The 14,250-nt window shown below is 38.5% G+C and overlaps 1 protein-coding gene across 2 annotated transcripts in view; it reads right to left on the bottom strand.

Annotated features, from left to right (window-relative positions):
• The window catches only part of TTC17 (tetratricopeptide repeat domain 17), a 154,498-nt gene that overhangs the window by 53,860 nt on the left and 86,388 nt on the right, over positions 1-14,250 (bottom strand). For both annotated transcript variants that reach the window (XM_007181099.2, XM_007181098.2), the window contains 2 exons: positions 1,761-2,020; positions 1,126-1,279 (listed from right to left, as the gene is read on the bottom strand). In XM_007181099.2, the coding sequence (XP_007181161.1) occupies positions 1,126-1,279; positions 1,761-2,020 (414 nt within the window). The remainder of the gene's footprint in view (positions 1-1,125; positions 1,280-1,760; positions 2,021-14,250) is intronic.

Genomic DNA, 14,250 nt, shown 5'->3' on the forward strand with positions numbered 1-14,250 from the left:
ACCTCATTCTTTACATTTTATTATGTGTCCTTTGCTTTCAGCTTTGGTAAATACAACTTAAATAAGACATATTTTCATGAACTTACCTTGAATTTTTGAAGTCTAAGACAGTGAAAATATCCTTTTAAAAAGGAGACTTTTGGGGCTTCCCTGGTGGCGCAGTGGTTGAGAGTCTGCCTGCCAATGCAGGGGACACGGGTTCGAGCCCTGGTCTGGGAAGATCCCACATGCCACGGAGCAACTGGGCCCGTGAGCCACAATTACTGAGCCTGCGTGTCTGGAGCCTGTGCTCCGCAACAAGAGAGGCCACGATAGTGAGAGGCCCGCGCACAGCGATGAAGAGTGGCCCCCGCTTGCCACAACTAAAGAAAGCCCTCGCACAGAAACGAAGACCCAACGCAGCCATAAATAAATTAATTATTAATTAAAAAAAAAAAAAAGGAGACTTTTTTAAAAAAAAGAAATTCTATCACCACTATTTCATTGTTGGAAAAGAAAGTCAACTGGACTCATGGCAATGGCCCTGAACCTGGAGTCCAAAGATAGACTTCAGGACAACTATGAACCCTGAAAGTACATGCCAAATTTTGATGTAAATGCATTTTTTTTTTCCTGGGGAGCATTTATCCAATACTTAAAGAGACATCTGACATACAAAAATGTTACTAAATAGTTAATACTTATTGAGTCCTATGTGCCCAGTTCATTTAAAGCACTTTACATGTATAAACTCATATAATACTCACAACCACCCTATAAGACAGATGCAATTATCACCATTTTATAGATAAGGAAAATGAGGCACAGAGAAATAAATGGCAAAACTGGTGTGTGAAGCCAGGGAGTCTGTCTCAAACTCACAGTTTTACATATTAAACTAGACTGTTAAGAATTAATAGGATATTTAAGTTCAAGATGATAAGATTGTAAGTCAAATGGCCAATGGTTAAAAAAAAAATCAAGTATATGTCAAACAAAACTTTTTATATCGATGACTGATTTCTTGTTCACTCGGTTCAATTACGTTCTCATCTGATCTACTTCAAGTTGCAAACACACCCTTTGTGAGAACTGAGACAGTGAAATCTGAAAGAAGAAACTGGCGTATTAAATATTCAAATTTACCTTGTGGCCCAGGAGATGCCACCTTTGGGCCAGTGATCTCCAGGTTTGCTTGGTTACGATGTACATTTTCTGCCTGATTCGATTCTACCTTTTTCCCAGGATTTTTCTTATGATCTCCTTTGGGTTTCTTTACACGTTTGACTTGGAATGTGATCTGGGAAACGAAAACATGTTAGGGACAAATGAGACCAATTATCACTTCTGTCCATGGCTGTGGGTATTGGTGGCTTTAAGAATAATCAGACTTGTGCTAGGGTTAAGTTCTTTCCTTCAGTTTAATTCTTAAAGGTCTAGATGAAAAATGTTTAGTGAAATAAACAAAATAACCTAGCCTTGAAGGGTATAGAGGAAACTGAAAAGTAAGATGTCTGAACTGGGCTGTTCCCAAGTCTGCAGGCTTTGAGTGTGGTTTCACACCCATCCCACCTCCTTTGCCTCCTGGAAGAGCCAGCAATACCTAAGTAACATGAAATGCTTCTGGCAGTACAATTCCCATGTGAAGGCTGACTGGAGCGTGGAGTAAAGCAGAGCCACACACCCAATAGAACCCTTACACTTTGCAAACTAGGAGCACCTCCCACACCCCCAAAGACCTGGGCTACAATTTGATAAGAATTGAGTTAGCAAACACTTACCCACTCTGTTGCTTCATCATCTTCACTTCTGCAGTCTCCATAGCAAGAGCTTCTGGCCACTCCATCCTGGGGACCTTTCTTCAGTACTCGTATCCCCTGTAAGTCCAGACGCCGTCCTTTCATCTCTAGTGCTCCCCCAAAGCCTTCCAGAGGCCATGCCTGTTGAAATTCATCCACCAAAGCTAATATCTCTTCTGACATTTTTGTTTCATCTGAATTCTCCATCTCATCAGAACCATTGCTTTCCTCAACCACTGTACCTGCAATTCAAGTTCCAGCATGTTATTAAAAATTACAATCATTCAAGTACTTGAGGGACTCCAACCTTGCTTTCTGAGAAAAGTTTTGGCTCTGCTTAGAGGCACTTCTATAGTCCATCTTCATAAAAATACCATTCAACATCTTCAAAATTCATAATATAATATCATCCTTGTCATCTAGCTTTTGTAAAAAACCTGGCTGAGCACAATGGCAGCAGCTAGATGGCAGGATGTCATAGATTATGTCACTAGTGAGCATGAAGATGGCCATTTTTTTTTTTATTATTTTTAAAATAAATTTATTTATTTATTTATTTGGGCTGTGTTGGGTCTTCGTTGCTGTGTGTGGGCTTTCTCTAGTTGCAGCGAGTGAGGGCTACTCTTCGTTGTGGTGTGCGGGCTTCTCGTTGAGGTGGCTTCACTTGTTGCGGAGCACGGGCTGTAGGCGTGCAGGCTTCAGTAGTTGTGGTGAGCAGGCTCAGTAGTTGTGGCTCGTGGGCTCTAGAGCGCAGGCTCAGTAGTTGTGGCGCATGGGCTTAGTTGCTCCACAGCATGTGGGATCTTCCCGGACCAGGGCTCGCACCCGTGTCCCCTGCATTGGCAGGCAGATTCTTAACCAATGCGCCACCAGGGAAGTCCTGAAGATGGCTATTTTATATGCGTATTTTTTGGGGAAAAAAACCCAACTTGCTCTAGGCATGAGACAGAGATGGCAAAGATGAAGTTTATTATGAAATATTATTTATTTAATATATATATAGGATTCTTCAAGCTTTATTCAAATAGCATATGAAATATCATAGCTGCCTTAACTGAACAATGACTTGTTTAGTGGAAAATTATCCTAATTCCACATGAAGGCTCCCATTTTCACTAATGGCTAATATAAGAAATAGCAATATACTAGTGTAATTTTTTTCTAAAATGGTTATCAAGATATTTATTACGTTGCTCATGTTTCTTATATAAAGACTCTCATGGATGTTTCTCAGTGCAATGGCCTAGTAAAAATTCTCTCTCCTGAGAAGTCAATATGTTTCCATTATTACACACTGCAGGTTACACAACCTTACAAGTTCCTCTCTATGCTTACCTAGAAAGCTTAAGGCAAAATTAGTCTAAGTTTCTTAATAGAATGCCCTCCTTTCTTAAAAAAGTTCTTCACTATTTAACTTTTGCTATTTTGAATTAATGGCTGAATCTTATATTGTGTGTTCTGTGAAAGTTATCTTCAATCCTTTTTGGAAGTGTACAGGGTATAAAAACAAACAACAAAATGGAATGCCTCCTCTTGTAATATGTACCCACTGGACAACCTGAGAGCTTGGGGTTGATTGTTCACAAAATGCCAGTCTACATTATCCCAATAATCTTCAATTGGTAATTCTGGCTCCTTCAGTGATTTAGAATGTGGCATTGATAAGGTCAACGTCAGGAATCTCATAACCATATCACCAGACCTATAGCCATAGTGAGTAACCCATTTTAGAAATGCATAGTTTTAGAGTCTGAGGAGGCTTGGGGTAAGAAAGATGGCTGATTACCATGGCTAAAAACAACTTAAAGCTTTGAGCCCCTCTCACAGAAGGTCTGCAGCGTCACCCTTAGCTCTCTGGTGGCATCTCTATCTCCTATCCCACTTTCTATTCCAGAATGTGGGAAGGTCGTTGCCAGGCTGAGAGTACTGCAAGAAATCTCCTGTCACTCTTGAAAAAGCTATAGGGCTCTTCCGTTTGTTAACAGGTGACTACAAAATGTACTGCTGCCCTTTCAAGTAAGTTTCTTTTAGGTTTTCTGAACCAATCTGCTAGATTCTATTGCTTAATATTGTGATTAATGTTCTGAAACAAGCATAAAGTAAAATAGGGGTTTGCAAAGTCTTTTTCTTTAGGGTATTTAGATAACAATGGTTGGTTACTTGCCAAAATTATGTGGCCAGTAGTATAAATGTAGGGTGGACAAAGAGTTTTTATTTTTAGTTTCTATCTTGTTGGCTACTATATTCCAAATGCCCACCATTGCACCTGGCACACAGCAGGCACAAATAGCTGTAGAATCAATTAATGGGAACTCAGGAATACTTTGCTTTGTGAGATCCTTGAGGATCTGCTGTTCCTCCTTTTGCCCTGTCCTGCTGGAAATTCAAGACTTTTTAAACTCTAAAAAGTGTCATCTGTTAAAGTACTGTCAACCCAGATGAAAGGTAAGCCAACAGAAAGGCAGGCAGCATGTTTTCAGCATAGTGGCTGGCACACTACGTCATTTACAAACTTCTCAGTAGCTAATCCAGGAAAGCAGCTGAAAAGGATTGCTATAGGGATCCCAAACAGGAACTTAATTAGAATTGCCTGGCAACTGACTTGTAGCAACAGAGCTGTCTCTAAGCACTCCTCATGTTATTTTAGCTTCTTCTCCTTCTTTCTCCTATGGCCATGGGGTTCCTTGCACCTGGTCCTGAGACAGAAGAGGATTTTTGATAGATTTGGCCACAGCCAAGAATACGGGTTTAAAGAAAAGTGGCTTTTGGTCAAAGATAGACAGCAGGTAACTAATTCCCCAGTGTGTAGTTAGAGCTGCATAGGGATACTGTGTGTGGAAGCCTTATTTCCATTCAGTAACTACTACTATCTAGAAAGCATTCATGTTTTTTAGTTGCAAAGAGTTCTGCAAGCCCAGGTCCCAAAGGTTGATACTTCCCTGTGCCCTTACCATATGGTAATAGATATCATTATCAAAAAGTTCTTAGAGAAAGGGCCTTTCATTGATGAAAATCAGTATTCAATTGAGAGACTATGGAACTTGCTGCGGTCTGCTGCTGCTGGCAGCCATTCGGCCTTTTCCAAGGCTGCTGGGGTCTGGGTGATAGCAATTCTTAGAGAACACCACCAAATAAAGGTGAGGAATGGGGAGATCATAAATGTGCTACGAGTGAGAAAACATAAACCAATCTTTATTTATTTAGACCCTATTACATGCCCATCTCCATGCTATATGCTATACAGGTGGGAGCAAAAGGAATCTGGTCCCAAGGAATTAAAGATAATCAAGCTGGAGACACAAACCTATATATCAATACATTAAACAATGAGAGAACAATTACATTAAAATTTTTTTTCTAAAGGAAAAACATAATTGAATGTAGTCACAAAATGCTTCTTACAGGAGAGTAGACTACCTGAGGCAGGATTCAGACAGAATAGAGGTTCAGGGAGGGCACTCCCCGAGTGATGAAACTAAAAAAGCAGGTATGTATATACTCACATACCCATATACACACATACAGATACAGGCATAAGGAAGGTATATGTGAAGGCACTACTAATTTTAAATTAACTAGAGCAAAAAACGTATACAGAGTATATCAGCAAATAAGATATTTAGGGAAGGTGGGTGACACTGAAGAGTGTCTGGCAAAGTCAGGAAGAAGATTCATTGTAAAGGGAGCTTCTAGTTTGTTAAGCAAAGAATAACAAGATGAGAGCCACAATATTTATAAAGGTTAGATTAGTAAATCAGCTGGTGATTTAGGAGTTAGGGGGTGGAGGACAGAAGGAAGACAGAACAGAGGACAATTAGAAAGGTGCTTCAACAATCTCTATAAGTTATATAAAGAGAAGGTGACATGCTGGGGGTAAAGGGGAGATTTTAGAAAGGGAGGGAAATAGGTATGAAGAAATTTCAATGAAGAAAAATTAATAGAATTTGGTAATTATATGGATATAATGGCAAACAGAATAAGTCCGAAGATGATGTCAAGATTTTTTTACTATGTGAAATTTTAGAATCTGTGAATATGAAAACATAATGCTATTTACAAAGATGATGGAATTGGCAGAGGACAATAGGATAGTGTTGGGATTTCAGACGCTTATTCATTAATTCATTTAAACACCTGTTGTTATGTGCTTAAGAATATGCTGAGGGCTCAGGATATAACAACCCATGGAGCTATGGTCTAGGCTAGAATGGATGGAGGAACATATCTCCAGACATTGTCCAATAGGCAGCTGGGAATACAGAATTCAGGTCTGGAGAGAGGTCTGGACTACAGAGGGATCTCAGAAGGTTTTAAGTTATACTTGAAGTAGGAAGAAAAAGTAAATATTAGACTGCTGCTTGTGGGGCAGATGCTACGATGAAAACTGGAAACAGAGAGACTGAGACCCATATCTTTATTTTTTCTTTATCTTCTTCAACATGTACCATTTTCAAACTGGAAAAAGGAGAATAAATATTGTGAAGTGAAGAGACTGAGCACCCGCAGTGAGGCTTGTATGAGTTCACGTTTTTTCACTTTGATGAATCCTATCTCAGGGTACTGGGAAACCTCACAGCTGAGTCTGTGAGGTAATGAGGCAAGAATCACAGGGACAAGGAGAAGTGCTGAGAGATGGAGAGAAGCGTATGTAGTTCTGATTAGAAAAAGAAAACAACAAACAGAAAACAGAGAGAATAAAGAAAAAAAAGGACGAAAAACAGAAGTCCACTATAACTTTGCAACGTTCCAGACACACCTGGAAATTCATGGTCTGGGCACCACAGTTTAAGAGATTTTCAAAGTGGACCATATTCATAGAAAAGTGACTTGGTGAAAGTACTCAAAACCATGTTAAATGAAGAAGGTCTGAAGAAATCAAGAGTGATCCCATAGTAGGAAGAGTAGCTGATGTACTGTGCGCACACACACACACACACACACACACACACACAATCAGACTTGAAAAATATTTTGCTAGAAAGATTAAAAAAAATTCCAGAGTGAGTACTTCAAGGATGCTGAAGGGTATAAAAACTATAATAAAGAGAAGTTATTGAAGAAAATGAGGACATTTAGCTAAAAGAAGCAAAAACATGGGGGGTGGGTAGACAGGAACAATACTCATCTTCAAATATCTAAGGAAATGTGACATTAGTGAGAGGCAAGACTTTGTTAGCCTCAGAGGGCAGGACTAGAAACGAGAAGTCATACTTTAGCTCAATATTAGGAAAGGCTTATGAATGGTCAGAATTGGAATGGGCTACCCAGGGCGAGACTGAGTTGCCCATGCCTGGAGCAGAAGCACAAGCCAGACAATGCTGGGAGCACTACTGAGAGGGAGGGGACCATCAGAGGGTGATTAAAAAAGGTGACTGTGTTTGATAAGAAGCAGTATTAATAATCTTGGAAGAGAGGTTTCAAGAAGAGTTTTAGGGAGCAGAGTCTGAAAAGGTAAGTGCTACATTCAAAATGAAATAGATCGAGAATAAACAGAGGTAAAGGTCACACATTCAAAGAAATGACCAGCAAGACAAAATCCTTCCTTCAAAGTTTGGACTCAAAACATCTCCTCCAGAAAGTCTTCTTACATGATTAATATCTATTCACTATTAGACTGTGGTTTCTGAAGGCAAGCAGGCACATTCTACCTGTAAGGATATGTTCCTTTGTCTCACAAAATAGAAAGTATACTATGGAATTAGACAAAGTTGGTTTCAAATTAGGACTCCACCACCATAGGACCTTGGGCAATTCTGCCTGGAGTTCTAGTGCCTTCTCTGCAGCAACATGGATAGACTTGGAGGGCATTATGCTAAGTGAAATAAGTCAGACAGAAGAGGCAAATATTGTATGATATCAGTTATATGTGGAATCTAAAAAATATAACAAACTAGTGAATATAACAAAAAAGAAGCAGACTCACAGATATAGAGAACAAACTGGAGGTTACCAGTGGGGAGAGGGAAGGAGGGAGGGGCAATATAGGAGTAGGGGATTAAGAGGTACAAACTATTAGGTATAAAATAAGCTACAAGGATATATCGTACAACACGGAGAATGGCCAATATTTTATAACAACTATAAATGGAGGATAACCTTTAAGAATCACTATATCGTACATCCGTAACATATAACATTGTGCAGCAACTATACTTCAATTAAAAAAAAGGCAGTGATCTCTTTTTTGAAGTCAGAGTATAAACCTGTAGACTGAAGACTTAATGCATAAACAATGGCATAAAATTTCAAGCCAGTAATCAGAAAGCACAAAAGGCTTAGATTAAATTACTCAGACTAAGGTAGGCAGGGAAATGATTCACTTCTGAGAAGACAACAACATTCATGAGTTTTCATTTGCACCACTGGTGCTCTTCCTTCTTTTATCTGGGTTAGGATAGTTAAGAGAAGACTGAGAATTTGGAGAAAATAACCTAGAAAAGCAAACAGGGAATTGTTCCTGTAATAACTCTTGTGCAAAAATGTCAGGGCCCCCTTTACTGACGTTCATTGAGCAGATACCGTGTGTATGTATTTGTGAGGACTTCAGCTCACAAGCAGCCTCTAAGTCGTGAAGCAGCAGAGTCACGCCTGTGTTTGTATTGATAGAAATGAACACTTCCTGAGTTCCATCTGTGTCATAGTCCATCTCTGTACTGGTACAAATGTTTCCCTAAGTTATTTCATTTAAATATTCAAGAGCACTCTGAGGCTTTTTTTTTTTTTTTTGAGGTAAGGAAGGCTCAGCTTGCCCAATATTTAACAACTAAGTAGGTGGCAGAGCCAGGACATGATAACAATATCTCTGACTACAAAACCTACACTCCACAGATCAGGTTTCTGGGGCAGGAATTCTGGAGTAGATGATGAGGTATTAAAGCAGCGGTTTTAAAAATGTTAATCAGAGACACGATTTTCACCAATCCTTAGCAAAGTGAGAAACAAAAAAAGAACATGTATCTAAAGTTATAATACACACACACAACTTATGTCCATCCAGATACACATTTGTTGGTGTAAAGTTGCCAACTGTCCATTTTTGAGAAAGACTGACCTTTATTCTAAGATTGCCTTTGTACTTTTTTGACATTAAAATGTTGTTTTATAAAATAATGGTAATAGCAGATGCTAGTTTTCTTTAAAAATGACCTTACAAATTAAAAAATAAAGTTCTAATCTATCAAAACCCTATTTCTTTTTTTTAAATTTTATTTATTTTTTTATACAGCAGGTTCTTATTAGTTATCCATTTTACACATATTAGTGTATTTATGTCAATCCCAATCTCCCAATTCATCACACCACCACCCCCACCCCCCTGCTACTTTCCCCCCTTAGTGTCCATACATTTGTTCTCTACATCTGAGTCTCTATTTCTGCCCTGAAAACTGGTTCATCTGTACCATTTTTCTAGGTTCCACATATATGCATTAGATACGATATTTGTTTTTCTCTTTCTGACTTACTTCACTCTGTATGACAGTCTCTAGATCCATCCATGTCTCTACAAATGACCCAATTTTGTTCCTTTTTATGGCTGAGTAATATTCCATTGTATATATGTGCCACATCTTCTTTATCCATTCGTCTATCGATGGGCATTTAGGTTGCTTCCATGACCTGGCTATTGAGAATAGTGCTGCAGTGAACAATGGGACGCATGTGTCTTTTTGAATTATGGTTTTCTCTGGGTATATGCCCAGTAGTAGGATTGCTGGATCATATGGTAATTCTATTTTTAGTTTTTTAAGGAATCTCCATACTGTTCCCCATAGTGGCTGTATCAATTTACAGTCCCACCAACAGTGCAAGCAGGTTCCCTTTTCTCCACACCCTCTCCAGCATTTGTTGTTTGTAGATTTTCTGATGCCCATTCTAACTTGTGAGGTGATACCTCATTGTAGTTTTGATTTGCATTTCTCTAATAATTAGTGATGCTGAGCAGTTTTTCATGTGCTTCTTGGCCATCTGTATGTCTTCTTTGGAGAAATGTCTATTTAGGTCTTCTGCCCATTTTTGGATTGGGTTGTTTGTTTTTTTAATATTGAGCTGCATGAGCTGTTTATATATTTTGGAGATTAATCTTTTGTCTGTTGCTTCATTTGCAAGTACTTTCTCCCATTCTGAGGGCTGTCTTTTCGTCTTGTTTGTAGTTCCCTTTGCTTTGCAAAAGCTTTTAAGTATCATTAGGTCCCATTTGTTTATTTTTGTTTTTATTTCCATTACTCTAGGAGGTGGATCAAAAAAGATCTTGCTGTGATTTATGTCAAAGAGTATTCTTCCTATGTTTTCTTCTAAGAGTTATATAGTGTCCGGTCTTACATTTAGGTCTCTAATCCATTTTGAGTTTTTTTTGTTTTTTTTTTTTAATTAATTAATTAATTTATTTATTTTTGGCTGTGTTGGGTCTTCATTTCTGTGCGAGGGCTTTCTCTAGTTGCGGCAAGTGGGGGGTCACTCTTCATCGCGGTGTGCGGGCCTCTCACTATCGCGGCCTCTCTTGTTGCGAAGCACAGGCTCCAGACGCACAGGCTCAGTAATTGTGGCTCACGGGCCCAGTTGCTCCACGGCATGTGGGATCTTCCCAGACCAGGGCTCGAACCCATGTCCCCTGCATTGGCAGGCAGATTCTCAAACACTGCGCCACCAGGGAAGCCCCCATTTTGAGTTTATTTTTGTGTATGGTGTTAGGGAGTGTTCTAATTTCATTCTTTTACATGTAGCTGTCCAGTTTTCCCAGCACCACTTATTGAGACTGTCTTTTTTCCACTGTATATCTTTGCCTTCTTTGTCACAGATTAGTTGACCATAGGTGCGTGGGCTTATCTCTGGGCTTTCTATCCTGTTCCATTGATCTACATTTCTGTTTTTGTGCCAGTACCATATTGTCTTGATTACTGTAGCTTTGTAGTATATAGTCTGAAGTCAGGGAGTCTGATTCCTCCAGCTCCAGTGTTTTCCCTCAAGACTGCTTTGGCTATTCGGGGTCTTTTGTGTCTCCATACAAATTTTAAGATTTTTTGTTCTAGTTCTGTAAAAAATGCCATTGGTAATTTGATAGGGATTGCACTGAATCTGTAGATTGCTTTGGGTAGTATAGTCATTTTCACAATATTGATTCTTCCAATCCAAGAACATGGTATATCTCTCCATCTGTTGGTATCATCTTTAATTTCTTTCATCAGTGTCTTATAGTTTTTTGCATACAGGTCTTTTGTCTGCCTAAGTAGGTTTATTCCTAGGTATTTTATACTTTCTGTTGCAGTGGTAAATGGGATTGTTTCCTTAATTTATCTTTCAGATTTTTCATCACTAGTGTATAGGAATGCAAGAGATTTCTGTGCATTAATTTTGTATCCTGCAACCTTACCAAATTCATTGATTAGCTCTAGTAGTTTTTTGGTGGCATCTCTCAGATTCTCTATGTATAGTATTATGTCATCTGCAATCAGTGACAATTTGTATTCCTTTTATTTCTTTTTCTTCTCTGATTGCCGTGGCTAGGACTTCCAAAACTATGCTGAATAATAGTGGCGAGAGTGGACATCCTTGTCTTGTTCCTGATCTTATAGGAAATGCTTTCAGTTTTTCACCACTGAGAATGATGTTTGCTGTGGGTTTGTCGTACATGGCCTTTATTATGTTGAGGTAGGTTCCCTCTATGCCCACTTTCTGGAGAGTTTTTATCATAAATGGGTGTTGAATTTTGTCTAAAGCTTTTTCTGTGTCTATTGAGATGATCATGTTTTTTATTCTTCAATTTGTTAATATGGTATATCACATTGATTGATTTGCATATATTGAAGAATCCTTGCATCCCTGGGATAAATCCCACCTGATCATGGTGTATGATCCTTTTAATGTGTTGTTGGATTTTGTTTGCTAGTATTTTGTTGAGGATTTTTGCATCTATATTCATCAGTGATATTGGTTGGTAATTTTCTTTTTTTGTAGTATCTTTGGTTTTGGTATCAGGGTGATGATGGCCTCATAGAATGAGTTTGGGAGTGTTCCTTCCTCTGCAATTTTTTGGAAGAGTTTGAGAAGGATGGGTGTTAGCTCTTCTCTAAATGTTTGATAGAATTCACCTGTGAAGCCATCTGGTCCTGGACTTTTGTTTGTTGGAAGATTTTTAATCACAGTTTCAATTTCATTACTTGTGACTCGTCTGTTCATATTTTCTATTTCTTCCTGGTTCAGTCTTGGAAGGTTATATCTTTCTAAGAATTTGTCCATTTCTTCCAGGTTGTCCATTTTATTGGCACAGTTGCTTGTAGTAGTAGTCTCTTAGGTTGGTTTGTATTTCTGTGGTGTCTGTTGTAAATTCTCCTTTTTCATTTCTAATTTTATTGATTTGAGTCCTCTCCCTCTTTTTCTTGATGAGTCTGGCTAATGGTTTATCAATTTTGTTTATCTTCTCAAAGAACAAGCTTTTAGTTTTATTGATCTTTGCTATTGTTTTCTTTGTTTCTATTTCATTTATTTCTGCTCTGATCTTTATGATTTCTTTCCTTCTGCTAACTTTGGGTTTTATTTGTTCTTCTTTCCCTAGTTCCTTTAGGTGTAAGGTTAGATTGTTTGAGATTTTTCTTGTTTCTTGAGCTAGGCTTGTATTGCTATAAACTTCCCTCTTAGAACTGGTTTTGCTGCATCCCATAGGTCAAACCCCTATTTCTGAGAACCACAGGCAAATGATACACAGTGTACGGAAGCTGAAGGCCTGAGGATGAGCTTTAGTTATACGTCACCTACTGAAGATGTTAGGCAAGGTACCTAACTACTCTGAGTCTCAATTTTCTCAGCTACAAGATGGGGTTAATATCTATTTCACAAGGTTAATACACAGTTCATAACTTTGTAAAGTATAAAGTACCACAAAAAGGTAGTGATTATCATAATAATTTATGGTTACTGGAGCGGGCTTAACTATTTGTATTTCTTTAAAATTTCCTACAAAAATAGAGTTTTAAAAAATTCTTTAATGTCTATGCTTGACTTTTATTATACCATACTATTTATATTAAAAAATAGAGTCTTTCTGACTCCTAACCACACTATAGGAAGCCTGCTGGTATAAACATGCTAACTTATACCATGACTGTGGTCCCTGTGGACTTGTCAGTATCACAGAATTTAGAAACGGTAAAAAAAAAAAAAGTTAGTACCTAAGAGTAAAACTAGTAAGAGTCATCATCATACTATAATTAAATTAGCAATGTGAAAAGGAATGCACCCTAAGAGACAGTTTGCATAATGTTGAAGGGACCTGGCAAACACCTAGCCCCAGCCAGGGCAACCATTCAGTGTTCCCAGTATGGGGATGGAATGGAACTACATGGGAAACATGGAACTAAAGAAACTTAAACACTAGGTTATCTGCCTCAAGCAATGATGTATTTGGAAAACGAAGAGACAAAGAATAAGATTTTGGTTGGGTTTTATTTTGAATTGTCGTAGGAAAAGACTCTAATTTGATTGTCATGAGTATTCCACTCATTAAGGAGTTGTATTGGAATAGGAACAGTTTCTGTAAACTGAAAAAAATACCCCAGGACTTCCCTGGTGGTCCAGTGGTTAAGACTCCGTGCTTCCACTGCAGGGGGTGTGGGTTTGATCCCTGGTCGAGGAACTAAGATCCTGCACGCCCTGTGGCATGGCCAAAAAAAAAAAAAAAAATAACAAAACCAAAAACCCCCAAAACCCCTTAACATCACTCAGTATCAGCCTCCCTCATGATGTTCATTTGGTTGTATGGGTACCTGATGTCAGTAAGAGACGTGAGGCTGCCAGGCACTAGAGAGGAGTAGACCCACTGTGAATGAACAAAGTGGCCATGTGGTTTAAAAGTCAATTTCTTTTGAGTTGGTAAATGGGAAATTAATTTCCTTAAAGCCCAATGATTTCTGATAGAATGATGAAACTAATTCCCTAAACCTGCAAAAGTGAAGGTCACAACTTCCCCCTTTGAGGTCTAGCTTGCTTCTCTTAGACATTGTTTTTTTATACACGATACCACTTAGAAGGAAACACAAGATTTTGTAATTGCTAAATATGTTAATCCAATCTACACAGGAGGGCAAAAGACACATTTCATTACTCTAACAAATATTTACTATACACAGGAATATAAAGTTATAAAGGACACAATATATAAGAAGCTCACAGTCTGATGGAACATAAGACATACAAGCAATTAATACTGTATAAAATATACCTTGACAAAAAGTAGGAACAAGACAGCAAATGGAGCAACTAAATGCTTGGAGACCTTTGTAAATGCTTCACAGAGGAGATGACATTTGAGCTGGATCTTGGAGATGCATGGGAGTTGTCTATAAAAAGCACAGAATATGCAGGGGTCCTTCCCAGCCTATGCAAAGACACGGAGGCTCAAAGCAGCAGGGCACGTGACGGAAATAGTGAAAGGTCTGTACTTCCTGCTATGCAGAGTACTAGTAGATGGTACAGTTCAGTT

Source organism: Balaenoptera acutorostrata, chromosome 9 (assembly GCF_949987535.1).
Source record: "Balaenoptera acutorostrata chromosome 9, mBalAcu1.1, whole genome shotgun sequence".
Taxonomy (NCBI): domain Eukaryota; kingdom Metazoa; phylum Chordata; class Mammalia; order Artiodactyla; family Balaenopteridae; genus Balaenoptera; species Balaenoptera acutorostrata.